The 24,715-nt window shown below is 47.5% G+C and overlaps 7 protein-coding genes across 8 annotated transcripts; 4 read left to right on the plus strand and 3 right to left on the minus strand.

The window, feature by feature from the left end:
- The first annotated feature begins 3,936 nt into the window (after positions 1 to 3,936).
- Positions 3,937 to 4,326, plus strand: LOC104382281 (histone H2A). Its single transcript, XM_009990197.2, has one exon. It carries the CDS (start codon positions 3,937 to 3,939, stop codon positions 4,324 to 4,326), a length of 390 nt encoding a protein of 129 aa, XP_009988499.2.
- A 2,024-nt stretch (positions 4,327 to 6,350) lies between these two features.
- Positions 6,351 to 7,007, plus strand: LOC104382282 (histone H1-like). The gene has a single exon (XM_086610118.1). It carries the CDS (start codon positions 6,351 to 6,353, stop codon positions 7,005 to 7,007), a length of 657 nt encoding a protein of 218 aa, XP_086466244.1.
- A 1,107-nt stretch (positions 7,008 to 8,114) lies between these two features.
- Positions 8,115 to 13,715, minus strand: LOC104371268 (histone H2B 1/2/3/4/6). 2 transcript variants are annotated; one of them, XM_086610088.1, is made up of 6 exons: positions 13,663 to 13,715; positions 12,302 to 12,483; positions 12,040 to 12,147; positions 10,981 to 11,147; positions 10,455 to 10,612; positions 8,115 to 9,409 (listed from the first exon to the last, which is right to left on the minus strand). In XM_086610088.1, exon 6 carries the CDS (start codon positions 9,255 to 9,257, stop codon positions 8,640 to 8,642), a length of 618 nt encoding a protein of 205 aa, XP_086466214.1. In that variant the 5' UTR covers positions 9,258 to 9,409; positions 10,455 to 10,612; positions 10,981 to 11,147; positions 12,040 to 12,147; positions 12,302 to 12,483; positions 13,663 to 13,715; the 3' UTR covers positions 8,115 to 8,639. The 2 variants fall into 2 exon arrangements, with proteins under 2 accessions (XP_086466214.1, XP_086466215.1); XM_086610089.1 differs by lacking the exons at positions 12,302 to 12,483; positions 13,663 to 13,715 and having other exon boundaries at positions 12,040 to 12,148.
- Positions 13,716 to 14,196: 481 nt separating this feature from the next.
- LOC104382031 (histone H4) lies at positions 14,197 to 14,609 on the plus strand. The gene has a single exon (XM_009989886.2). It carries the CDS (start codon positions 14,197 to 14,199, stop codon positions 14,506 to 14,508), a length of 312 nt encoding a protein of 103 aa, XP_009988188.1. The 3' UTR covers positions 14,509 to 14,609.
- Positions 14,610 to 15,520: 911 nt separating this feature from the next.
- On the minus strand, positions 15,521 to 15,931 carry LOC104382032 (histone H3). The gene has a single exon (XM_009989888.2). The coding sequence runs from the start codon at positions 15,929 to 15,931 to the stop codon at positions 15,521 to 15,523; it is 411 nt and encodes a 136-aa protein (XP_009988190.2).
- Positions 15,932 to 16,821: 890 nt separating this feature from the next.
- LOC147528863 (histone H3) lies at positions 16,822 to 17,232 on the plus strand. The gene has a single exon (XM_086610091.1). It carries the CDS (start codon positions 16,822 to 16,824, stop codon positions 17,230 to 17,232), a length of 411 nt encoding a protein of 136 aa, XP_086466217.1.
- Positions 17,233 to 18,244: 1,012 nt separating this feature from the next.
- Positions 18,245 to 18,556, minus strand: LOC147528864 (histone H4). Its single transcript, XM_086610400.1, has one exon. The coding sequence runs from the start codon at positions 18,554 to 18,556 to the stop codon at positions 18,245 to 18,247; it is 312 nt and encodes a 103-aa protein (XP_086466526.1).
- Positions 18,557 to 24,715: the final 6,159 nt, after the last annotated feature.

Genomic DNA, 24,715 nt, shown 5'->3' on the forward strand with positions numbered 1-24,715 from the left:
GCGTACTGCTTCTTGCATGGCTCTCATACAGGAGGCTTCTTGCATTCTGTTATGATTACATGAGGAGTGAGGATTGTGTGTAGAAACTGGCTGTGCTTGGGGCTGATATTTGATTGACCAGAACTATGGTTTGTCTTCAGCTAAATTAATATGGGAGATTTTTTTCCTTCCTTGCATTTAACACAGTTTGAAGTGGAAAGAGCACAAAGATGTAAGTTCTTGCTATCAGTTTTATCAAAGCAATGGGATCTGTGACTGCTCTGACTTCAATTCATGCACTCAGGTAATCATAGAATCATAGAATGGTTAGGGCTGGAAGGGACCTTCAAAGGTCATCTAGTCCAACCCCCCTGCAAGGAACAGGGACATCTCCAACTAGATCAGGTTGCTCAGGGCCTCATCCAGTCTGGCCTTGAACGAATCATCCGGTGCTTCACAGGCCATGCAAACGATGGGCCATAGCAGAAACATCAAATCTAGCTTTGAGGACTGCTGACAACCTTTTCTCCCCCAGCATCAGAAACTATTGTGAAGTAATTTTATTGCTAAACTTACAATACTTGCATCAGCTAGATGAATAATTCCCTTTATTCACGTTATCTTTGGCCTCTGGTAATGACTCTGAGTGGAATCCTTAAAAAAGAGCAGATCAACAAAATTTGCTTTGGCTGAACATCCTTCAAACCATATGACGTTTTGTGCTTATACTTATGTCAAGAGAAAATAGGAAAACCCTCCCCAGTGTCTCTACTACATCTCAGTACCCAGTTAAAAAGGGATTGAATAAGTAAGCGTGTGAAATAGATACACGTGTATATATCATATGTTTGTTTAGTGAGGAAGAGTTGAATTAAGGTTTAGTATTTAAATAGAAATTGTCTTGTCAGAAGGGGGAAAAGAACACAATAGAAAGCTTGTGGCATATTCAAAAACAATCTGTATTTCAACACATCCTGTGGAAACAATTATGCCTTTCCCTTATGATGGCATTGGTCTTGGATACAATCCTGTAATGCTGTTTTCTCTGCAGTTCCAGAACAGGTGTTTCCCATCTCTGCACAACTGGTAACATAAACTCAGATTAATTTGTTCTCGTGTTTGTATTGTGGTCATACAGATATTTGAGGTTCTTCTCTGTAATACCACCTCCATCTTGTGGTCACGTTTTTCATCTGTGGCTCTGAGTAGTGTTCACAGAAGAAGTGATCACAGGGAGGAAACGGAAGGAGGCTGAGGCATAGAGAAGTGATGTGACTTGCCCTATGGATCAGTGAAGATTAACGATGACATAAAGTGGAAATACAGAAAGATTGCTGAGATTAGTTAATTTGACATAATCCGCTGAAACACATCACTAAGGAAAGATGCTTTCTGAAGGCTACTGAACCTTCAGAACAGAGAGCTTGTCTTGGTTGCCCAGACATAAAGAAGTTGTGACAGTACTTTGTGTGTATTATTGTCGTGGGTTAGGCCGCTCCAGCAACCAAACCCTACACAGTCGCTCACTCCCCCACCTCGAGGGATGAGGGAGAGAATCAAAGAAGAAAAAGGAGACCTGTGGGTTGAGATAAGAACAATTTACTACTACTGCTACCAATATATATATATGTATGGATATGTACAAGGATAAATATATACAAACAAGTGATGTACGGTGTAATTGCTTACCACCCCTTGACCGAGGCCCATCTCATCCTAAAGCTGCAATCCCGAAACAGATAAGACTCGATACTGCGATCCCGGATGAACAGGAGGCTCCGAGACAGAGAGCGAGAGAGAGAAAATACTCCGAGAGTCCAAAAGTGAGAGTCCCAGAAGGGCAAAAGCCCTTCTTTCTGGCTGACCCTCACTTTTATACTGGGCATGACGCTGCATGATCTGGAATACTAATTGGCCAGTTTGGCCCTCAATCTTAAGTTCAAGTACAAATCGCAAGGAGAGTCGTGGACTCCCTGTCTCGGCCATGCTTCCCCCCTTATCCTGTTGTGCTCCTCCACACTGGCAAGAACACAGAGAGCTGAAAAGTCCTTGAGATCTCAGTGCCAACTACAAACATCAGCTTGCTATCAACATTTTTCTCAGAGCGAGCCTCTGAGTAAAACCAAAACATGGAGCTCTTCTAGTTGCTAAAAAGAAGAGCTAACTCTGTCCCAGCTAAAACCAGGACAACAATGAAGCTGTTTTTTATTTTGCCTTCTTTGTAATCTTCCTGCCATGACTGGCATACACTGAACAGTTTAGATCAGAATTCCTACTATTGTACCCTTCTGGAAAGAGGGATGTGGTTCCCTCTTGTTCTCTGACCTGCAGAATTTTGATGAAATGTTGTCTTTTGGGGTTTTTAGTTGGATTTTTTTTGGTTTTGTTTTCTTGTTTGTGTGTTGTGTTTGTTTTGTGGTTGTGTTTGTTTTGTTTGTGTGTTTTTTTTTTTTTGTAGTCTATAATAGATGGCCTGGTGGGAAGTGATATGTTTGTCTTCCCCTGAAGTATGACAATTATAGTATCAATTAACTACCAGTGTAGTCTGGTACCCATGCTAGTCACTTCACTGTAATTTTATAGTACATGTGTCATAGGATCTGTGATGCATGGTAAAGAAGAATCATGAGTTGAGTAAAAAAACATCAAGGAGTCAAGATGGGAACAAAAATCACACAGAACTGGAATTTACGGAAACAAGAGAGCAGAATCCCATGGTGTGGGGAAAATGGAGGAAAAGCATGCTTTGTGCCACTGAGGTAAGCAGAAAGATGTGGCTAAATGCAGGGTGCAGGCTCCTTTGTTGGTTTAAATAAGGATAGTGTCTGCCCTTGCTAGAAATGCATGGAAGAAAGAGAAAAACGTGTCAAGGAATAAAGAGAAACTGTGGGTGATTAAAGCAAAGGAGAAAAAAGAACAGGAAACTGTAAGACAGGGCCAGACCATATCTGACAAATGTCCTGAACATTGGTGAAGTCAATTCAGCCTATTGGTGCAGTGAGGTATTCTCTAGTCTGAATAAAAGTGTCACAGGCTGACGACTAATATTCTGTAGAATAGTCTTGCAAATAACACCATATTAGTCTGATTAAAGTAGTATTTGAGTGATTTCGCTCCAGAATTGGAGAAATTTTGTGTTACATGTTCCTGCCTGGTCTCTACACCTATCAGTAGTGCTGGGTTGCAAATCGTAGAATGGTTTGGGGTGGAAGGGATCTTAAAGATCATCTAGTGCCAACCCCCCTGCCGTGGGCAGGGGCACAGTTCTACTACACGAGATTGCCCAAAGCCTCATCCAACCTGGCTTTGGAGCACTGCCAGGGATAGGGCACCCACAACTTCTCTGTGCAACCTGTTCCAGTGCCTCACCACCCTCATAGTGTTCCTGCTGAAAAGAACGTTTCTATTGTGTAATAAAAATAATAATAAACATTTTTTTAAAAAAAAAAAAGTAATACTGTAGTAGCATTTCAGAAGTTCTAAATACAGGATTATTTCTAAAATGATGGCGATGGCATTAGCAGTAGTTCCTTCTGTTCCTGGGAGGCAGCTGCGCGCCTCTGCTCTCCTCAGGCGGGGGGGAACATGTTTCCCTATAAACTGGCCTGCTCGAGCACGTCCCGGGGGGCAGCCGCGGCGGCTCGGTGTCTCGGTCGACGCGAGCCACGACAGCAGCCGAGGGGCAGGGGGGTTGGACACCGCCCCGTGCTGCCGCCGCTCCGGGAGCGCCCAGCCCGTCCCCTTCCTCCCCGCGGTGGGGAGGGCCAGCCGCCTGCTCCGCCATTGGGTGGATTTGGATCCGCAGCGCCATTGGTCGGACCGAGGGAGAGCGTGGTACAGCCAATCGGAAAGCGGGCCGGGGCGTGCCGGGAAGCTATAAAAGGAGCCGGGCGCGGGTCATAGCCACGCGTGTTTCACGTCAGTTCGGGTCGTAGCTCCGGAAGAGCCTTGGGAGCGATGTCCGGCCGCGGGAAGCAGGGCGGGAAGGCGCGGGCCAAGGCCAAGTCGCGCTCGTCGCGGGCCGGGCTGCAGTTCCCCGTGGGCCGCGTGCACCGGCTGCTGCGCAAGGGCAACTACGCGGAGCGGGTGGGCGCCGGCGCCCCGGTGTACCTGGCGGCCGTGCTGGAGTACCTGACGGCCGAGATCCTGGAGCTGGCGGGCAACGCGGCCCGCGACAACAAGAAGACGCGCATCATCCCCCGCCACCTGCAGCTCGCCATCCGCAATGACGAGGAGCTCAACAAGCTGCTGGGCAAGGTGACCATCGCGCAGGGCGGGGTGCTGCCCAACATCCAGGCCGTGCTGCTGCCCAAGAAGACCGACAGCCACAAAGCCAAGAGCAAGTAAAACCTGAGGAGCATTGCCGCCTCAAAAGTAACCCAAAGGCTCTTTTTAGAGCCACCCACTTTCTCATAAAAGGAGCTGTGGATCTAACAAAACAAAAAAAACCCAACAGATCCAGGACCTTTTCTCTGTTTCTGAAAATATTGTTTTAAAAGTTAATACTGCAAATTAACGTGTTGGTTGCTGGTAAATACATACGAAACAGTTTGTTCCACGTGAAAGGAATTGCTGTGTTCGGGTGGGGTAAGAAAGACACAAATTTGATAATTACTGCAAGAGGGAACCTGCAGCTTCAGCAGGACTCTCCTGCGTCAGCTTAACCCTCTGTGATGTGAAGTTGAGGTAACTCACTGACATGTTCAAAAACAACCCTGCCCCCCTTTAAACAGCCTTGTGACCTACAGACTGTCTTTTCGTAACAATAGGCATTCTGAGTTATTAATTTTTAATGCAGTTTTTCTCATGGCTTGGTCTGAGCTGCCATACCCTTTTTCTGCCTTAAACCTGAAGGGGTTTGAGAATAATTGGTAATCACTGGACAGGCAATTTGAGGTAAAAAGGACTGTTGCCGGTTCTGATTCTGCCTTGTATATAGTGCTGAACATTACCATAAAGATGTTGAAACAGAAACAAAAAGGTGGTTGAAGTTAAACAAACACGTTTTAATAATTATTGATTTGGAAACTTAAAAGTATTTGAACTGTAACATTGTACAAATTTTAGTACCACTGACAGTAACAACAGCAAGTGGTAATAAACAGTTTACAGGCCTTTGGCAAAACATAGAGTTGTAGGCAATAACGAAAATATGAGAGAATATTTCTTTTTATTCTCTAGGCTCTGAGAATTAAAATGCATTCATTTTTAATGCGTTGAAGCATGGTCTTGGTGAAGTGCAGATGAAGACTTTTCCCCTCCTGCTAGCAGCCGGTCATTCCAGCCTAACACATACATCCATTGGATATGTTATTTTTAATATTACTTCCAATGCAGGAATCAGTCACTGGACAGTAGAAAATAGAATATTTAGCAATGTGCTGCAAAAGGGGAGCCTTAACTGGCAACTTGAGCAAGTTTTGTTGTGTAGAAATATGGAAAATCAGCTGCAGCAGTGTCTCCGTAGGTAACCATGACTCAGATTTTCACTAATCCAGCTGCATCAAAATAAAAACACCTCTGAATTACAAAGCCATAGGGTACTGATTATAATTATTAACAAAACCTGGCCGTGTTAAGTTCTTATGACACCTAATTTATTCAGAAAATAAGTATTTCTGCAGCATAGCATGAGGGAACCATGTCTGTATTGTGCACACTGAGCAATGCAGTACAAGGTGCTATGCTGTAAAAAGTCATCTCCTTCTGGGGCACAAACAGCCCTTCACAAGACTTTAATCTGCTTCTCGCCTTCTTACATAATGCACTAATTTAATTTATTTTCATTATTCTGAAAGGGGCAAAGGATTTTAGACAAAGAAGCTAATTTCTAATCCATATTCAGTGCTCCAGATGAGCCTGTGTTACTTCCTCCTCTTTGAAATCAATTTGCCATTAAAATATCGATTCAAAACCCTGATTTTCAGTTCAGATTAAGAGAAGACCCTTTAAAGAATAATAATTAATTACTTCGGAGATTTAGTTGCCCACGTCGCGGATTTTATTTAGAAGGAAAAACAAAAGTTTCTGCCTCCCGAGGTCTGTCCAGGTCCAGGACTCAGGGTTTATCGCCTCTTTTTTAACTCACCCTTTGCCTCTTCGAAGGGAAACTTTGCAGAGGGGAACAATAGTCTGTCTTCTCCACGCCGCTGCGAACTGGGTGGGGGTCGGTGGCAGGAATTCTGATAAAAACAGGCTTTTTTGACTCCTAAGAAACACAAAATGAGCGGGGAGAAGGGACCTTTCTGCCGTGCAGCGGGGCGGGCGCTGCAACGCACCAATCACCGCGCGGCTCCTCTCTATAAATACGAGGCTGCTGACTTGCTCCAGGCCCAGTGGTTTCCCCTGATTCGTGGACGAAGGCTGCCACTATGTCGGAGACCGCGCCCGTTGCCGCTCCCGCTGTGTCTGCTCCTGGGGCGAAAGCCGCTGCTAAGAAGCCTAAGAAGGCGGCGGGCGGCTCCAAAGCCCGCAAGCCCGCGGGCCCCAGCGTCACCGAGCTGATCACCAAGGCCGTGTCCGCCTCCAAGGAGCGCAAGGGGCTCTCGCTCGCCGCGCTCAAGAAGGCGCTGGCCGCCGGCGGCTACGATGTGGAGAAGAACAACAGCCGCATCAAGCTGGGGCTCAAGAGCCTCGTCAGCAAAGGCACCTTGGTGCAGACCAAGGGCACCGGCGCATCCGGGTCGTTTAAACTGAACAAGAAGCCGGGTGAGACAAAAGAGAAGGCAACCAAGAAAAAGCCGGCAGCCAAGCCTAAGAAGCCGGCGGCTAAGAAACCTGCTAGCACCGCCAAGAAGCCCAAGAAGGCAGCGGCAGTGAAGAAGAGCCCTAAGAAAGCCAAGAAGCCCGCGGCTGCTGCGGCGAAGAAAGCGGCTAAGAGCCCCAAAAAAGCAGCCAAGGCAGGCCGCCCCAAGAAGGCAGCAAAGAGCCCGGCCAAGGCAAAGGCGGTGAAGCCCAAAGCAGCCAAGCCCAAGGCAGCCAAGCCCAAAGCGGCGAAGGCGAAGAAGGCGGCGCCCAAAAAGAAGTAAAACAACCGAGAAGAAATAGTAGAGTCTACTCATTTAAATAAACCCAAAGGCTCTTTTAAGAGCCACCCACTTAATCTTAAAGGAGCTGGAACACTACGGTAACCGCAGCAGCAAACCCAAACCCTTAAGAAAACATTTTAGTAAAACTTAACACCGAAATAAGCTACCGATTGAAACCGTGCACCTTCGGTACAGCCTGCATGGGAGACCCGGGCTTCCTTAAACAGGCAGTGTTGTCCTACGTGCAACTGGGTACCCAGCGATAAGCAGCGGCGCTCGCTCCGCCCCCGCTTAATTGACGAGCGCAGCCGCGAGCAGAAACAGGCGGCGGTGACAGCGCTGCCGGGCCAGCGGGCGCTGCGGTGCCCGGGGGAGTTTAAAAGTCCCGCGCTGGGCCGGGATTGGCCCCTTTCGCCCACCCAGCCCCGCCCCGCCGGGCGGTGACCCCACCACCGCCCCTCCGCGGCTGTTCCCGGTGCCGTCCACCACCGGGAAGCGACCGCTGCTCGCTCGGTTACCTACAGCCCCGCGTCGGCCCTCCTTCCCCTTCTCATGGGCTCCCGGACCGATTGTGTGTGGGGGTGAGGAACGGATCAGGGATGGGGAAACGTATGCGCTGTGCCCCGGCTCTGCCTTTACCCGTAGAGAGAAAGGCTCGCCGGCAGCACAGCTTCTGCAGATGGAGCTTCGCTTTCACACCAGCGCGGCGGGGCAGGAAAAGCTGCGGCCTTAAACTCTAAGATTCCCGATCCCCATCTACCTGGCACGTCACCGACCGTCCCCCCGGCTGCATGCCGGTGACTTTTTTTAAAAAAACACAAAAACCCAACCCCCCTCCCCCCCCCCCAAAAAAAAACAACAAACCAAAACAAACCACTCAACCAAAAAAAAACCCAGCTCCTGCGCAAGTTCGGGTAGTGACGTTTTAAAGCGGAAAACTCATTCATAAAGAAAAATCTTTCCCTATTGTCTAATCGGTTACCGACAGCTACTTTTTTTTTTTTTGGGGGGGGGGGGGCGGGGAGGAGGGAGGGGAGTGACGGCGGCGCACGGCCCTGGAGCGTAGGGGAAAAAAAAACACGGTACAAACACGACTGGAACCCTTGCTACAGAAACTGCTTTCAAAGCGTTTATTAGTCACTGAAAAGCAGAAATAAGATTATTTTTTTGTTTTACAAGTACAGTGCACAGAAAGTGAGGTAATAGCATCTAGGATTTCCTACCGGATCTATCGAGAGTTATTAAAAACCTTAGAAAATAAACAAAAGACAACACTGCGGGACTGCCAAGTTTTGAAAACGGAGAGGTGGTAAAACTCTAGAACAAAGTTGGTGCTGCTTTTTAGCTACACTCAAGACCAGAACTTCTAGCATGTACTCATTTCCAAGTTTTAAACAACCAAGTATAACTCTGTACACTGCCCACAGGCCGTTAAGTGACAGCCATCCATGCTTCAGAATTGACTACATTTCAGCTACCTAAAACGGCAAGTTCTTTAACTTGCCAGAGACATGCAACAGAACAGGCTTATTTACATACCTCTCAGGAAAACCAGTAATTTAGCTCTTCTACTTGAAAGAATTGGTGGCTCTTAAAAGAGCCTTTGGGTTAAAACTGACGATCTGAGACACTCTACTTGGAGCTGGTGTACTTGGTGACAGCCTTGGTGCCCTCGGAGACAGCGTGCTTGGCCAGCTCGCCGGGCAGCAGCAGCCGCACGGCCGTCTGGATCTCCCGCGAGGTGATGGTGGAGCGCTTGTTGTAGTGCGCCAGGCGCGAGGCCTCGCCGGCGATGCGCTCGAAGATGTCGTTGACGAAGGAGTTCATGATGCCCATGGCCTTGGACGAGATGCCCGTGTCGGGGTGCACCTGCTTCAGCACCTTGTACACGTAGATGGAGTAGCTCTCCTTACGGCTCTTCTTGCGCTTCTTGTCGCCCTTCTTCTGCGTCTTAGTCACCGCCTTCTTGGAGCCCTTCTTGGGCGCGGGGGCGGACTTGGCCGGCTCGGGCATGGCGAAAACTCCCAAGTTACTCAGAAGCACCGGAGTGCCTGATGACACGGTTACTCCCGTATTTATAGGGGCCTTATGCAAATCGCCGGCCTCAGCGATCAGCGCTTCTATTGGATACCGAAGAATGTGACGTCCCGTCTGGTACACACGGCTTTGTAATTGGTCCTTTTTAAATCCTACCCTACCATTGGTCAATAATTCGAATCCCTTCAGCCAGTCACAATGAGCTCTTCCCATCGCGCAGTTCCATGGCAAAGCTCGTCCTCTGCTGCCCGGACTCGTCCCCCCGCCCCGCGGGGTCACCCCGGAGCATCCGGGCTGACCCGCGTCCTGCAGCCGCCTGCTCGGGCCGATTTATACGTACAGAGTGTAGTTATCGGCAATTTCTCCTGAAAAAGAACAAACACAACAACAACAACAACAAAACACAAGAAAAAAAAACGCTAGAGAAAATTGCAAGGGGTTTTGCTACTTTTTTTCCTCCAAGAAGCATACCTGCATGCTTCATGTAATAGCCTATATTTGTAACAGCCACAAGTTAAATGTAAAAGGGAAAAAACACAACCAGAAAAGATAGAGAGGCTCCGGAATACTACGCTTTGTTAATTATGTTCAAAATTAATTAATCTGGCCCTCAGAAGATGGCTTGGTTTTCAGGACTTTAAATGAGATGGAAGTTGTGATTTAATTTGGAAGTTGAAAGAATGTAGCCTTCTTTTGGGATTTCATAAACATTGGATTAATTTGTTTAAGTCAAAAGTAAGATATTATTGGTAATACAAATAAATCTTGCGTTTAAATTTGAATTTTGAATTTATTGTGAATCAGAAATTCTGTCTGTTTTCTCGTTAGGTTGACTGAAGTTAGACTTTAGAAGACTCAAATGATTTTATGACATTAGGAATTCTGATGTGCTAATTTTTTGATATAATAGAGGAAGTGTTTAGCATTAGCCTGTATGCTTAGAAAAAGGGTAATTATTTATTAAAATTAAAATGCTGCATGGCAACACTATAATTAATTCTAAATTAATTCATTGGTAAATTAGAACACTATAATACACTTTTAAGGGGATCAAATTAATTTGTGGTTGAATGAAGATAGGACTGAATAATTTGGTATCATACAGGCAGTGCTATAATAATGCTGTTTGCTTTTGTAACCCTTAAATGCCACTCAAAGTCTAGATTTGGTGTCAGAGGAGACAAATGGCATGGGCCTATACAAGAGACTTGCCTGGCATAGGTAAGTGTAGTTTAAAGTTGGTGAGGCTGCTAAAATCACAACAAACTATTTGTTTTAGGAGATTTGTAAGGATAGTGAGAGAGATTCTGGATACTGGTGAAAGATCTGTCTTTCACCAGTCAATAAAAAGATCTGTCACCTTACCAGGCTAGTTTTGCTTCTGTTTTTTTTTTTTTTTCTTCCTTTTACCTTGCTGAGCAGAATTCTGGATCCATGAAGATTTCCAGCCTACATCCAAAATTGCACTGTCTGAAGAAAGGGACTCAAGTGAGGAAAGGGTGGGATCTTTCTACTTCCTGGTGATTAAGGCTTGCTTGCAAGTGCCTCTGCTGTGCTCAACACCTAAACTGGAGAGACAAAAGCAGCCACCTGTGTTGAGGAGAGCAGCTTCCTGCTGCCTCAGTGACACTGATGCGTTCTGGTTTAATGTCCACTCCAACCCCAGCCCTGCTCCCTCTCATCAGGAACAGGGGTGCTGTGGGTGCTCATCCACCTCCATTCACTCTGCCTCCCCCACATCTGCCTTTAGCAGCTCTAACAGTTTGGAGAAAATCTGGTAAGGCAGGAGGCAGCTGTATCTGCCGTTTCAACAAAAGAAAAGTCTTTATCTCTTTTTCAGCAAAGCAAGAAGAGAAGCCAGAGTGGCCTATTTCTAAACATTTAACTTCTCACGTATGCTGTGAACCTGATGACTTTCTTTAGCCATGAACATCACCTGGTAAAGCAGTTCACTGAGAACACCTCTGCCTGGTAACAGGAGTTTTCTCGTGAATATCTGTGAAAGTCCATGACTTGACATGCTGCTCTGGGACGACGTGGTGTAAGATCTCTGGTTTTGTCTCCACAATACCAGACAAAGGCTGTTGCTTTTGTGACACTGCTCTGAAAGAGAAGATGTAGAATAACACAGGGCAATCTCAGCAATGTAAAGAGCATAGGTCCAGAAAAAACAGCTTCTGCAATCTTCCTCCCCTCCGTGTTAATCCTTTTAATTCTATAGATCAGTTCCAATAAAAATGTCGGTTAATCCAGGTATCAGAGATTCTCAGTTCTAGCAAGTTGTGTAAAGGTCAGCTATGGAGTAGAAAGACATCCAGGTTAGAGCCTTCATTGAGGAAAGGTGGCTACTGTGAACTGAAACAGCTACTGCTTGATTTTAGCCTTTCAGCTGAAAAATCTGTTAAAAACAAAACCAAAGCCCATCAGAAACAAACAAAAAAGGCAGCAGCTGAATAATAACTAAAGGCCAGTCTGTCCTGGTGTAGTGTGTTTGTGTATGCTGCCCCTTCACAGAGCATGCTAAAGGTGAAATAACTGGGGAGAGGCATAGGGAGAGGGTTAGGAGCTGTTTATAAAGGGATCTCAGGTTCTTGGAAAGACCTGATTGTGGAAACCTTGTCAGTGATGCCAGAAAAGCTGAGTTTATTACACTGTTTAGACAGTCAGGATACATAGAAAAGGAATCTAGGCATTCATATCATTCTCCACAGTCTACAAAACCCATGTACACTAAAGAAAATAGATGGGAAGTTATTAATGTCAGTCACCCATCATCCATCCCACTGGAATGGAATGTTTAACATCAAAATAACATTAAATGACAATGGAATTTCCAGAGACTGACCAAAGCTTTGGAACCTTCAAAAGAAATTATCCTTCAGAGTAGAGAAACTGAAGTCTGATGGGAGGGAACGGAGAAAAGGCTTCAAGAACATCTTTAGAACAACCTGCAAATGGCAGAGCTTAAAGGAGTCACAAGCCTGTTGCATCTTACCAAACATATGAACTGTGAGACTCTCTTTTTCCCCTGGTTGGTGTATCTCCTCCAGGTGAACATGTGCTGCAGGCTGACAGCTCTCTCCTATTTAGGTAACTGCTCCAGCTGGAAGTTTCCAGGAGCCAATAAAGGCAAAGCTGATGTTAGTGTTTTGCCACTACGGCTCCTGGGTGAGTTCTGAGTAGATTTTTCTGAAAAATACTCTTTCTTATTCTGAAATCTCAAGTCAGAAATGTAATTATTTTGTGTCTGTACTTACTGCTTAAATAAGCTCCAAGAAAAAAAAAGCTTAATTGATAAGTAGTATCTTGGCTCTAGTTCTTCCACCTTCTGCAGCCTCTTCAGCCAGAAATGCTGGAGGACCACATATCGGATGAAGTGGAGTCAGACAACCGTGTATTAGCTTGGGTTTACAGCGTACCCGTGTCACTGCCAAAAGCTCTTGAAAAACAAACCAACAAAAAACATTAACCAAAGCAAACAAGCAGAGACAAGAAGATAGACTTTTAAGAGTAGTAGGATAAGTGCTGGAGATTTAGATGAGTTTCTGGACATAATTTCATTTCAGTCTAGTGTATTCTTCTGAGTGGAATACGGAGAAAGGAAACAGAGAAGTACTAGGAAGAGTTACCGAACAACTAGACCATCAGCAGAAGACACTTAGCACATAGCATTAAGGATTATTACAAATATATTGATGATGAGGCACAGCTGCCTAGTGGTTGTTCTTGTTTTGCAAAATTTCTGAAGTGCATGATGCACCTCAGAATCACATTTGAGAAGAAGTTTTAAGGCTATGGGTAGCTACTATAGCTCTTTTAGGTGTTGAGACTGAAATATTAAACATAATTGTATTATATGCTGCATAACTTGCCATCTATAGCTGGAAGTATTCTAGCTTTGTAAATTGCTGAGTGTTGCTATCATCTGAAGACCTTAGAACTTCTTAGAGAAACACTAAATATATGGGTCATATTTCTATAGCACAAAATAACTGTACTGAAAAAGCCACAAGATGAAAGGGAAGGATAAAGGGGGGAAGAGGGAGTTGCCATGCATTTTCTGAAATAAATAACATCTGAAAACTTGAGAATTCTAAAGATTATTTAGATAAGAAAACTGATTTAAATGTTTTCTTCCCTCTTTAGTGAAAATGTGAACGACAGTTTATTAAAAATGTATTGTGTCAAAAAAAATTTAACATAAAGTAAAAATCGTAAAATACTTTCAGATATTTTGTAACAATAAAGAGTAAGACCATGAAAATTAACAAACACAAGCCACATTTTTAAAAGCAATTAAAGCAATCTAGATTTTTTTTCCCTTGGGAACATTAATAAGACACACAAATCACTTCATCAGCATCTGAGTCCCATAAACACACAAAAACCACACAATTATGTAGCTAAGAGACGTTGGAGATAATGACTGAATCTCCCACCAAAAAAAAGAACATGCCACCCCTACGGGAAAAAAAAAATAACATTTTTTTATTTAAAATTAAATACAATTATATTTAACGTATATTATATGTACGTTAAACTTAACGTACATATAATAATATAATAATAACGTTACTCAGCACTCGTTATAAACCAGTGGATTTACTCGAGCACAGACCATCACGACCTCCATGTCCCCTCAATCGGGACCCTTTGTTAGAGCGCAGCGAAATGGCGGCGGCGGGGCGCGGGCGGGGCGGGGCCGGGCCGCGCGGTCGGGAAGCGGCGCTCCCGGCACCGCCGCCCCCATTGGCTGGATTTTGCTGCAGACCCGCGGCCGGCGGGGCCCGGCCCCTCCGCTGGCACCGAGCGCCGCAACGGCGGGGCCGGGCAGCCGGGCCGAGCGCGGCGGAAAGGAGGGTGTCTCCTTCCCGGAATTTGCTCTCCGCGGCGCCCGTGCCGAGGTGGAGGCGGGGCCGGCTGACTCCCGCGGCCAGGACCGGAGCCCGCCCCGTGCCGCCCGCCCCCGCCCCCGCCCCCCTGTCGGAGGCGATGGCGCGAACGTCTGCGCCCGCAGGGGGAAGGGCGCGGAGAAGAGCCCGCCCTTGCCCTGCCCCGTCGCAGTCCCCAACCAGGTCGGACCGCTGGCAATATAGAGAGGCGCTGGCGCCAGTTCCCGCTACACGCTGCTTTGGTCGAGCGAGGTAAAATCATGTCTGGCAGAGGCAAGGGCGGGAAGGGACTCGGCAAAGGGGGCGCCAAGCGCCACCGCAAGGTGCTGCGCGATAACATCCAGGGCATCACCAAGCCGGCCATCCGCCGCCTGGCTCGGCGTGGCGGCGTGAAGCGCATCTCGGGGCTCATCTACGAGGAGACGCGCGGCGTGCTGAAGGTTTTCCTGGAGAACGTGATCCGTGACGCTGTCACCTACACCGAGCACGCCAAGAGGAAGACGGTGACTGCCATGGACGTGGTCTACGCCCTTAAGCGCCAGGGACGCACTCTCTACGGCTTCGGTGGTTAAATTCGATTTTCAGGGTACTTAATTCTTTTAAAACAAAACGGCTCTTTTCAGAGCCACCCACGTTGTCTAAAGAAGAGCCTTGATCACTGTTCACGTATTAATTTTGGCTTTATAGTAGTAGGAGTTTACAGGGCGGGGGGGAATAGGAGTGCTTGGCTTTCCGTGGTACTCAACTGTAGTACGCTATATCCACGTTCCTCTCAATCCTCTGAGCTTCAGGCAACAGGCGAGTTTGAAATCTAACAGGAAATGTCCCTGTTTCGCTCTCTGGGAGCATCCCAGGGGAACGAATGTAGTAGCACTTGACTCTCGGGGCTCCCTGGGCTCAGGAGAAAAAATTCGGCTCTGAACGATAATCGTACGCCCTTGGTTTCCCTAGCGCTTCCTTATTCTCCTCCTTCTCCTCTACCCGTCACTCCCGCTTCTCCGAAACGCGAACGGAAGGGACAGGCAGGTGAGTGAACCAGGATGCCGGCAGCAACTGCTATGGGGAGAGCCGCTCCCCCACCGCCGGCTTCCCGGCAGCAGCCTGAAAGGGGAAGCTCATGAAATGGCGGCGCTCTTCCCGCCGCCATTTGGGGGGCGGGACAAAGCGCAAAGGCGCGGGGAGAGGAAAAGAGCCCAGAGCACCCGTTGCGCCTCGGGGACTGTAGAGAAAAGAGGCTGCGAACAGTATGGAAACGCCTTCCTTTACTCCGTGCCTCCGGCTGAAAGGGCGCCCGTTCTCTAGGCACCGCTCTGACCCTACCCCCCCCCCCCACGCAGCTTTACATGAGGAAACTCAGAACAGGCAACACGCATGGGGCAGAGAAAGGGTGGGGGTGTCCCACCGCGCTGGCTGGGACCCGAAGCTTCCCGGTTATTTCAGAAACAGCGCTGCTTCGGGCATGGATAGAGCGATCGGCAAAGGCTGCCTACACTTGCTCCAAGAATAAGAGACGCAGCTCTCTTCAGTGGTTATGTGGTGGCTCTTAAAAGAGCCTTTGGGTTTGGTGGTGGCACGGCAGGAGCCTCAGGCGCGCTCGCCGCGGATGCGCCGGGCCAGCTGGATGTCCTTGGGCATGATGGTGACGCGCTTGGCGTGGATGGCGCACAGGTTGGTGTCCTCGAAGAGCCCCACCAGGTAGGCCTCGCTCGCCTCCTGCAGCGCCATCACGGCCGAGCTCTGGAAGCGCAGGTCGGTCTTGAAGTCCTGCGCGATCTCGCGCACCAGCCGCTGGAAGGGCAGCTTGCGGATCAGCAGCTCCGTCGACTTCTGGTAGCGCCGGATCTCGCGCAGCGCCACCGTGCCGGGCCGGTAGCGGTGCGGCTTCTTCACGCCGCCCGTGGCCGGCGCGCTCTTGCGGGCCGCCTTGGTGGCCAGCTGCTTGCGGGGCGCCTTCCCGCCCGTCGACTTACGCGCCGTCTGCTTCGTGCGGGCCATCGTACCGTCTTTCTTTTATCACTGGATGAAACAGTCAACTTCGCTCACGACCTGTATTTATAGCGGGTGGCGGCCCCGCCTTCCCGCTTCTGATTCGTCGAAAAGAGCGAAGAATTTAATTGGGCAATTCGAAACGTCCTGTAAGCCCGGCGGTAGCTGCAGGAAGCCCAGAGCCCGAGCCCTTCCCAAAGACAAGTAGTTGTCCTTTTTTTTTTTTTTTTTTTTTTTTTTCCTGAGGGGCTTTTAAAGTTTTATTTCTCAAGTATTTACTTCTCCAGTTTTGTTTTTTTTTTTTTTCCTGAGTTTTTTGATATTATGAATACTGATTGCTAAGTCTGTGCTGTATGTATAGGATGTGATTATGCTTATGATTTTAATTGCTACAAAAAACATACTAGAATTGGAGTTTAGTTTTGGATTGTAAGCAAGTCATTCGATTTCTCCTAAAATACTTCATTAAGTAATTTCGAGGAACAAAATATAAATGCTTGTTTCAAAGTAAGCCGAAAACAATTAACTTTCGAATAAATATAGAAAATCTCATGGTTTAGTTTTACTCGTTATAAGTAGCAGACTCCTTTTGCGTCTTGTACAAGAAGTGATAAGTTGAAGAAGAGCGCAGTTAATAGAGAGAAGTAAATAAAAAGAAGAAAATTTCCAAAGAAACAGACGATTAAAATACCAAGCTTTGTAATTTCTTGTGATCCAGTAAAGGCCACCTTTCGGCATAGACAAGGTTAACGCGGGATTTTCAAATTGGTCCAATGAGATAGGCCCTTTCCATCAGCCAATGAACAACCAGAGCTGGGACATAAAAAGGAGTCGGTGCCAGTCGCACACTGCAGTTTTCAGTTGTTAGTATTGAGCTGCACTAAAGAGGACGAGGTACAATGGCCCGCACGAAGCAGACGGCGCGTAAGTCGACGGGCGGGAAGGCGCCCCGCAAGCAGCTGGCCACCAAGGCGGCCCGCAAGAGCGCGCCGGCCACGGGCGGCGTGAAGAAGCCGCACCGCTACCGGCCCGGCACGGTGGCGCTGCGCGAGATCCGGCGCTACCAGAAGTCGACGGAGCTGCTGATCCGCAAGCTGCCCTTCCAGCGGCTGGTGCGCGAGATCGCGCAGGACTTCAAGACCGACCTGCGCTTCCAGAGCTCGGCCGTGATGGCGCTGCAGGAGGCGAGCGAGGCCTACCTGGTGGGGCTCTTCGAGGACACCAACCTGTGCGCCATCCACGCCAAGCGCGTCACCATCATGCCCAAGGACATCCAGCTGGCCCGGCGCATCCGCGGCGAGCGCGCCTGAGGCTCCTGCCGTGCCACCACCAAACCCAAAGGCTCTTTTAAGAGCCACCACATAACCACTGAAGAGAGCTGCGTCTTTTATTCTTGGAGCAAGTGTAGGCAGCCTTTGCCGATCGCTCTATCCATGCCCGAAGCAGCGCTGTTTCTGAAATAACCGGGAAGCTTCGGGTCCCAGCCAGCGCGGTGGGACACCCCCACCCTTTCTCTGCCCCATGCGTGTTGCCTGTTCTGAGTTTCCTCATGTAAAGCTGCGTGGGGGGGGGGGGTAGGGTCAGAGCGGTGCCTAGAGAACGGGCGCCCTTTCAGCCGGAGGCACGGAGTAAAGGAAGGCGTTTCCATACTGTTCGCAGCCTCTTTTCTCTACAGTCCCCGAGGCGCAACGGGTGCTCTGGGCTCTTTTCCTCTCCCCGCGCCTTTGCGCTTTGTCCCGCCCCCCAAATGGCGGCGGGAAGAGCGCCGCCATTTCATGAGCTTCCCCTTTCAGGCTGCTGCCGGGAAGCCGGCGGTGGGGGAGCGGCTCTCCCCATAGCAGTTGCTGCCGGCATCCTGGTTCACTCACCTGCCTGTCCCTTCCGTTCGCGTTTCGGAGAAGCGGGAGTGACGGGTAGAGGAGAAGGAGGAGAATAAGGAAGCGCTAGGGAAACCAAGGGCGTACGATTATCGTTCAGAGCCGAATTTTTTCTCCTGAGCCCAGGGAGCCCCGAGAGTCAAGTGCTACTACATTCGTTCCCCTGGGATGCTCCCAGAGAGCGAAACAGGGACATTTCCTGTTAGATTTCAAACTCGCCTGTTGCCTGAAGCTCAGAGGATTGAGAGGAACGTGGATATAGCGTACTACAGTTGAGTACCACGGAAAGCCAAGCACTCCTATTCCCCCCCGCCCTGTAAACTCCTACTACTATAAAGCCAAAATTAATATGTGAACAGTGATCAAGGCTCTTCTTTAGACAACGTGGGTGGCTCTGAAAAGAGCCGTTTTGTTTTAAAAGAATTAAGTACCCTGAAAATCGAATTTAACCACCGAAGCCGTAGAGAGTGCGTCCCTGGCGCTTAAGGGCGTAGACCACGTCCATGGCAGTCACCGTCTTCCTCTTGGCGTGCTCGGTGTAGGTGACAGCGTCACGGATCACGTTCTCCAGGAAAACCTTCAGCACGCCGCGCGTCTCCTCGTAGATGAGCCCCGAGATGCGCTTCACGCCGCCACGCCGAGCCAGGCGGCGGATGGCCGGCTTGGTGATGCCCTGGATGTTATCGCGCAGCACCTTGCGGTGGCGCTTGGCGCCCCCTTTGCCGAGTCCCTTCCCGCCCTTGCCTCTGCCAGACATGATTTCAGCTCGCTCGACCAAAGCAGCGTGTAGCGGGAAGTGGCGCCAGCGCCTCTCTATATTGCCAGCGGTCCGACCTGGTTGGGGACTGCGACGGGGCAGGGCAAGGGCGGGCTCTTCTCCGCGCCCTTCCCCCTGCGGGCGCAGACGTTCGCGCCATCGCCTCCGACAGGGGGGCGGGGGCGGGCGGCACGGGGCGGGCTCCGGTCCTGGCCGCGGGAGTCAGCCGGCCCCGCCTCACGGCGCCGCGGAGAGCAAATTCCGGGAAGGAGACACCCTCCTTTCCGCCGCGCTCGGCCCGGCTGCCCGGCCCCGCCGTTGCGGCGCTCGGTGCCAGCGGAGGGGCCGGGCCCCGCCGGCCGCGGGTCTGCAGCAAAATCCAGCCAATGGGGGCGGCGGTGCCGGGAGCGCCGCTTCCCGACCGCGCGGTGCGGCCCCGCCCCGCCCCGCCCGCGCCCCGCCGCCGCCATTTCGCTGCGCTCTAACAAAGGGTCCGGCCGGGGCTGATTTGGAGGCCATCGTTGTGCTCAGTGCATGTTTTCGGCTTGGGGGAGGTCGGCGAGGACTAACGTTCCGCTTGGTATAACTCTTTCTTTTAAGAATAACTTTGGAGCCTTTAACGGCTCCGGTATACATTGGATTAGCAGGTTTATTGTTTCGGGAGAAGATGTGGGTTTTTGCTGGGAGTCTGTCGGCGCTACGAGTCTACGGTACGGGAGCTGTTTCTGTTCCTCCCGGAAGCACACGGTTGCTGCAGAAAGCCCTCAAATCTTGCGTGCGCACACGCTCTACTTTAGTTTGTCTTAGTATTTAAATTTACCGTAAATACATATTTGATGATTTTTTTTTCTTTGTTCTCGAAGGAGCATCAGAGAATTACTATTCCGAACAATTGCTACTTACTGACTCTTTCTTGTCAGGAGTTCTAACCTGGTTAATTGTATCTGCGTGCAATACACAGGTTTTATTTTTCTTGTTGAGTTGGTCATGTATTTGCCATTCTGTTTTTTTCTTCCCCATCTTCTCTCTGCTTCCTAAGGAGTCTCCGTTACTCTGATGCTTCCTAATCATTAAAAGTTTTTGCTTGGTAATTTCCCAGCCCTTTCCTTTTGAGCTGTCACATCTACCCCCCCCTCCCCCTTTTTTTTTTTTGGTCCTTTTTCGTCCCTTTACTTGAAATAATCTATTTCTTTGGGAGGCTGTTTTGGGATTCTTTTTCCCCTCTATCTAGCTCTCTCTTTTTAGTTTGCATGTTATTTAATACAGCTTATGTTCGTCCGCAGTTTTGATAAGTCTGTTTTCATGTGTAGACCGACAGCTTTGTAGTGTTTATATCAGCCTTTATTAATATCACCTGAATCAGTTCTACAGAAATAGCAAAGACATATTTATATTTGCATGTCAATGTGAATGATGCTGTTGGCATAGAGGAAGCTCGTCGGTTTATATTAGAATCACTGTGTCTTCACACACTATTTATCACTTCACTTACTGTCTGAGGAAAAAAAAAATTGATATGCAGCCTTTTTTCCTCCCCTATTTACGGGTCACAGCATGAACAGAATGCAACAGAGAGCACAGTAAAGCTTCTGCGTAACTGGAAAGCATATTCTTCCTTGCCTATTCCTTCTCTGTCTTCAATACCATACACCTTTTCTCTGGCAGTGATTAGCGTAGTTTTCCCTCTATTTGTCTAGATTCAAAGGATGTCTTTTGTTCTCCTCAGGACTGTTGAAAGAATTGTTTTTCTCATCTAATCTGGCATCTTATTTTTTGATAATGTAAATTTTTCACAGCTTTTCTATAGTTTTGCTTTCATTTCCCTTAATGACTTAAAATTGTGTAGGTGCGAATATTCTTGTAGATTATCCGCTTAAACAGTTTAATTCCCTTCCTGTGGTTTAGTGGGAATAGGTATTCTGCCTTGCAAGCTGCCCTGTTCACCTCCCATGCCTCATGTTGATTGGCACTTTTGTCAAAATGTTGCAATCTCTTTTAGCATCCATTTCTTGCTTCTTTTTAGTTCACTACATCTCTTTTTAGTTCACTACATCTCTTTTTAGTTCACTACATCTCTTTTTTGTGGTATTTATTGTGCTGTTAATGTTTTTCCTGTGAAATTTAACCTTTGCTGATTTTTTCATCATACTTTCTTGATCATCTCTACATTAGACTTCCTTAAATAATCAACTGTTCATCCTCATCCAGGACCCAAGAACCAAACCAGCTAACTATGTAATTTGTTCCTGACCTAAGCAATAGCTTAGTTTCAAATGGGATAAAAACCACTGATGATCTGAAGTGTGAATTTTTGTGATGACGGATTTTACGCAGAATCTTTGTATATATGATAGTAATGTACAAGCACATAGAATATATTGTTGCATTACAGTGTGCTTAGGTTATTTGAGGAAATATTATTCTATATTTCATGATTTTTAAAGTCAAGTTATGCTTGTCCAATTTTATGTTTTCCACACTAAAGAATAGAGAGTTTAATTTTCATGGTTTTATTTATCTTAATGTATGTGTGTGGTATCTTTCTAAACTTTTCACTGGCAGCTGTACGTACAAAGTAAAGGTATGTATATTATTGAAGCGTTGGGGCACTCCTGAAAATAGAGAAAAATTAAACCAAAAGGAGGGGCATACATGCTGTTTACAGGAGCTCAAACCTTTCAATGTTCTGGAAAAGAAGGAAGGAGCTCTGAGCAATCTACATTGGTTGATTTCTGGAGTAACATTTAGTTTCCTAATATGACATCTTGGTCTTGTATTTTATGGCCAGTGTTCATCTTACTCGTAGTGGCTCATTTACATGGATTTTGTTACTCAAAAACCAACAAGTGAGTATATTAACTACTCAGTAATAACTTTTTTCTTTTTTTTTTTTCAGTTCAGCTTGTCCCATTAACCAAGACAGTGTGAGGAGGAGGAAGAGTGTAGTTTTCCCTTTCCTGATCAGGCAGCATTAGTTGGAAGAGCCTTGAGCAATCTCCCATGATGTGGGAAGGCAGCCAGGGCACGCTGGTGTGAAGAAGCAGGTTAGGTGAGGTCAGGAAGGAGCAAGGAAATGACTCTACTCCTCTTCCTGCTCTAGGTATATCATAGCAGATCGTAGCACTTCTCTTCCCTTCTGCGTCAGCTCTCAGTCTCCCATCCTGCCATTCCTGCTAATGCTCCTGACCTTCCCAAAAGACAAACATCCCTTTGAGGAGACTATTGAAATAATGCAAATTTCAAAATTTGTTTTCTCTTCAGCGATCTACTTTTCTTTGGGGTTTTTAGGAAACCTATTTAGTCATTATCTGAAGAAGTTGCTGATCTCTCAGTAGATCTGCCAGCACATGTATTTTCAGGTCCTTAGGAGAATTAATATCAGTTTAAAAAATCTGTGGGGTATATTTTTTAAACCAGCTAAAAGTATTGTGATAGAAACGTTGCAATTTGGACATACAGATTTACCTGACCTCCCGAAGCAGAAGATTGTGATAAATGTGCTATTTTACTTAGGTGAGACATTTGTGAGGGAAAAGAATAAAACTGCATTATCTTTCTAGGGAATTGTAAGTGTTCTCAGAGCATAATCACATGAAATATAGAAGTCCAAGGAAACATGGAGATGTATTTTTGCCTAGAGCAACAATCAACATGATGAAAATATAACAGAAGTTGTCTAATTCCATGTGTAAAAAAAAATTGTTGTAAATTGCATCACGAAATTGTTAATTAAAGCACAAGCAAAACTGATGCTCTGTGCATCCTGCTTATATGGAGACTCAACCTACACCACTGCACAGGCCATCTGCCAGGAAACTGAAGACAGGCTAATTGGCATGACTGTTGATTATCCTCCCAATATAAAGGAGAATCCCATATTTTGCACCTGACAGCCCATTACTAATTACATTACTGCTGGACCATCTGAGTTTTGATCAGCTTAGCCCTAGTTTTCATTCTCATTCACCCGGACTGAACTGATGGACCTGGCACCTGCATTGACTGGTCCCTGTGGGCTTGTCTGCCCCAGGACATGGCAGAGTTTCTTCTCAGGTGTGCATTTGCCTTCAGACTTTACTCGCAAGGGTGTCCTGAAGGCCACTGGCCACCGCTGGTGCCTTTAAAGCCACTTTCCTCCAGGTGGACGCTGGAAATCCTCATGCAGTGTGGATCGTGGCAGGTTCTACCCCAGAACAGTGGGGTTCATCTCTGACAGAGCTTTAGAAACCTCAATAAAATAATGTATTTATTTATTAATTACTGACAGTTGAAAGTGTTACCTTTTCATGCATTGGTGTGTTTATTCCCAGACTTGCAGAGATGGGCAAGGGATCTCTCAAACTGAAAGCAAGAAAAAAAAGGATGTAGGAGAAAGGTACAAAGTCCTTTACAAGATAATGACCTACTTTTCTTTCTGTTTTCCAAAGCATAGTAATTAAACATTCCTCTTATTAGTATTATCTTGTGTGCTGGGTTTCTGTGGTGGGGTTTTGGTAGCAGGGGAGGGGCTAGAGGTGTGTAGCCCCTGTAAGGAACTGCTAGAAGCTTCCCCAGCTCCAAGTTAGACCTGATTTTGGCCAGGTCGGACCCACCTCTGGCCAAGGCTGAGACAATCAGTGCCTCTGTGAATAAACATATTTAAGGGACAAAGAAACCCGCACCATGCAGGATCTGTAGCTGAGACAGAGGAGGGGAAGATGGGCGGCCTGGCCCCTGGTCTTCTGCACGGGTAGCTGCTTGCACTGGGCCATCGCCGCTCAGCTGTAAATGGCTGTGGAAGTGGGGCTTGGAGAGCTCTGAAGTGCCTCACTCCTGGGGCACCTGCTGGGCAGGGTTCATCTTGCTGGGACTGCTGAGGTTTGCCAGGCTGGTTGGGCCTGGCACAACTGCAGAGGAGAGAGGACTGAGATGTGAGAGAAACAACTATGCAGACATTGAGGTCAGTGAAGATGGAGCAGGAGGAGGTATGCTGAAGCTGAGATTCCCCTTCAGCCCATGGTGAGATGGCAAGTGATGCCCCTGCCACCCATGGAGATTAATGGTGAAGCGGAGATCCACCCACAGCCCGTGGAAGACTCTGCACAGGTGGCTGCACCCTAAGAAGCGGTGACTCCGTGGGAAAAGCATGTGCTGGAACAGTATGATGGGTAAGGACTGGATTCCGCAGGAAGGACTCGTGTTGGAGAAGTTTGTGGAGGACTGCGTCCCATGGGAAGGGACCTCATGCTGGAGCAGGAGAAGAGTGTGAAGAGTCCTGCCTCTGAGAGGAAGAAGTGGCTGAAACATGTGAGAAATTGACCCCAACTCCATTCCCTGTCCCCCTGCACTGCTGGGGAGAGAATGTAAAGCTGGGAAGAAGGGAAGGGTGGAGGGAAGTCATTTTTTTTTAAGATCTGGCTGTGTTTCTCATTATCCTCTCTGAATGTGACTGGTCATTAATTAAATTGATTTGTCCCCAAGTCGATTCTGTTTTGCCCAAGGCCATGGTTGGTGGATGATCCCTCCCTGTTCCTATCTCTACCTTCAAGCCTTTTGTTATATTTTCTCCTCTCCATCCCGCTGCAGGAGTAGTGAGCAAGGGGCTGCATGGTGCTAAACCACATCATCTTGATAATGACTATCCCATGCTGTTTTTGTTCTGTATGGTACTATTCTTTTACCCCTTCACTGTGTTATATGTGCATGCATACACACAAACACATGCGTGCATCTAATATGACATTTTCTGTTGAAATCCTCCTTCCTTCCTGAAAAAATAAAATGTGGATACTAAAAAGCTAAAAGCAAGGAAATTTTCCAGCTGCTGCAGCATCCTGTGAAAGTTCTTTTTCCCATGCAGGCTAGCTGAGAAACAGTTTGAGGTTTTTGTAAACTAAGACTTTATCTTGCACCTGTAGCTTGTTTTGCAGTCTTGTTTATGGTACACTGGGAAAGTTGTTTTGAAATGGGTGGTGTAGCATTCAGCCAATCACTCTGGGAGGTGGGTGGTCAAGCACTCAATAGCCTTGGCCATTCTTGCGAATCATGTTATATATGCGGATTTGTAATTAATTAAATATTGGCATCTTGGCATTTTCTCCTGGACCTGAATTCTGTGTTGTTCTTTTCTCCGTCCTCGGTACAACAGTGACAATAAAAAAAAGTTTAGAGCTCTTCTAA

The sequence above is a fragment of the Tauraco erythrolophus genome, chromosome 4, assembly GCF_009769465.1.
Source record: "Tauraco erythrolophus isolate bTauEry1 chromosome 4, bTauEry1.pri, whole genome shotgun sequence".
In the NCBI taxonomy this organism is placed as follows: Eukaryota; Metazoa; Chordata; class Aves; order Musophagiformes; family Musophagidae; genus Tauraco; species Tauraco erythrolophus.

Bases quoted from the DNA above. Each gene is read 5' to 3' on its own strand.
- LOC104382281 (XM_009990197.2), top strand. From the start codon at position 3,937: ATGTCCGGCCGCGGGAAGCAGGGCGGGAAGGCGCGGGCCAAGGCCAAG.
- LOC104382282 (XM_086610118.1), top strand. From the start codon at position 6,351: ATGTCGGAGACCGCGCCCGTTGCCGCTCCCGCTGTGTCTGCTCCTGGG.
- LOC104371268 (XM_086610088.1), bottom strand. From the start codon at position 9,257: ATGGGAAGAGCTCATTGTGACTGGCTGAAGGGATTCGAATTATTGACC.
- LOC104382031 (XM_009989886.2), top strand. From the start codon at position 14,197: ATGTCTGGCAGAGGCAAGGGCGGGAAGGGACTCGGCAAAGGGGGCGCC.
- LOC104382032 (XM_009989888.2), bottom strand. From the start codon at position 15,931: ATGGCCCGCACGAAGCAGACGGCGCGTAAGTCGACGGGCGGGAAGGCG.
- LOC147528863 (XM_086610091.1), top strand. From the start codon at position 16,822: ATGGCCCGCACGAAGCAGACGGCGCGTAAGTCGACGGGCGGGAAGGCG.
- LOC147528864 (XM_086610400.1), bottom strand. From the start codon at position 18,556: ATGTCTGGCAGAGGCAAGGGCGGGAAGGGACTCGGCAAAGGGGGCGCC.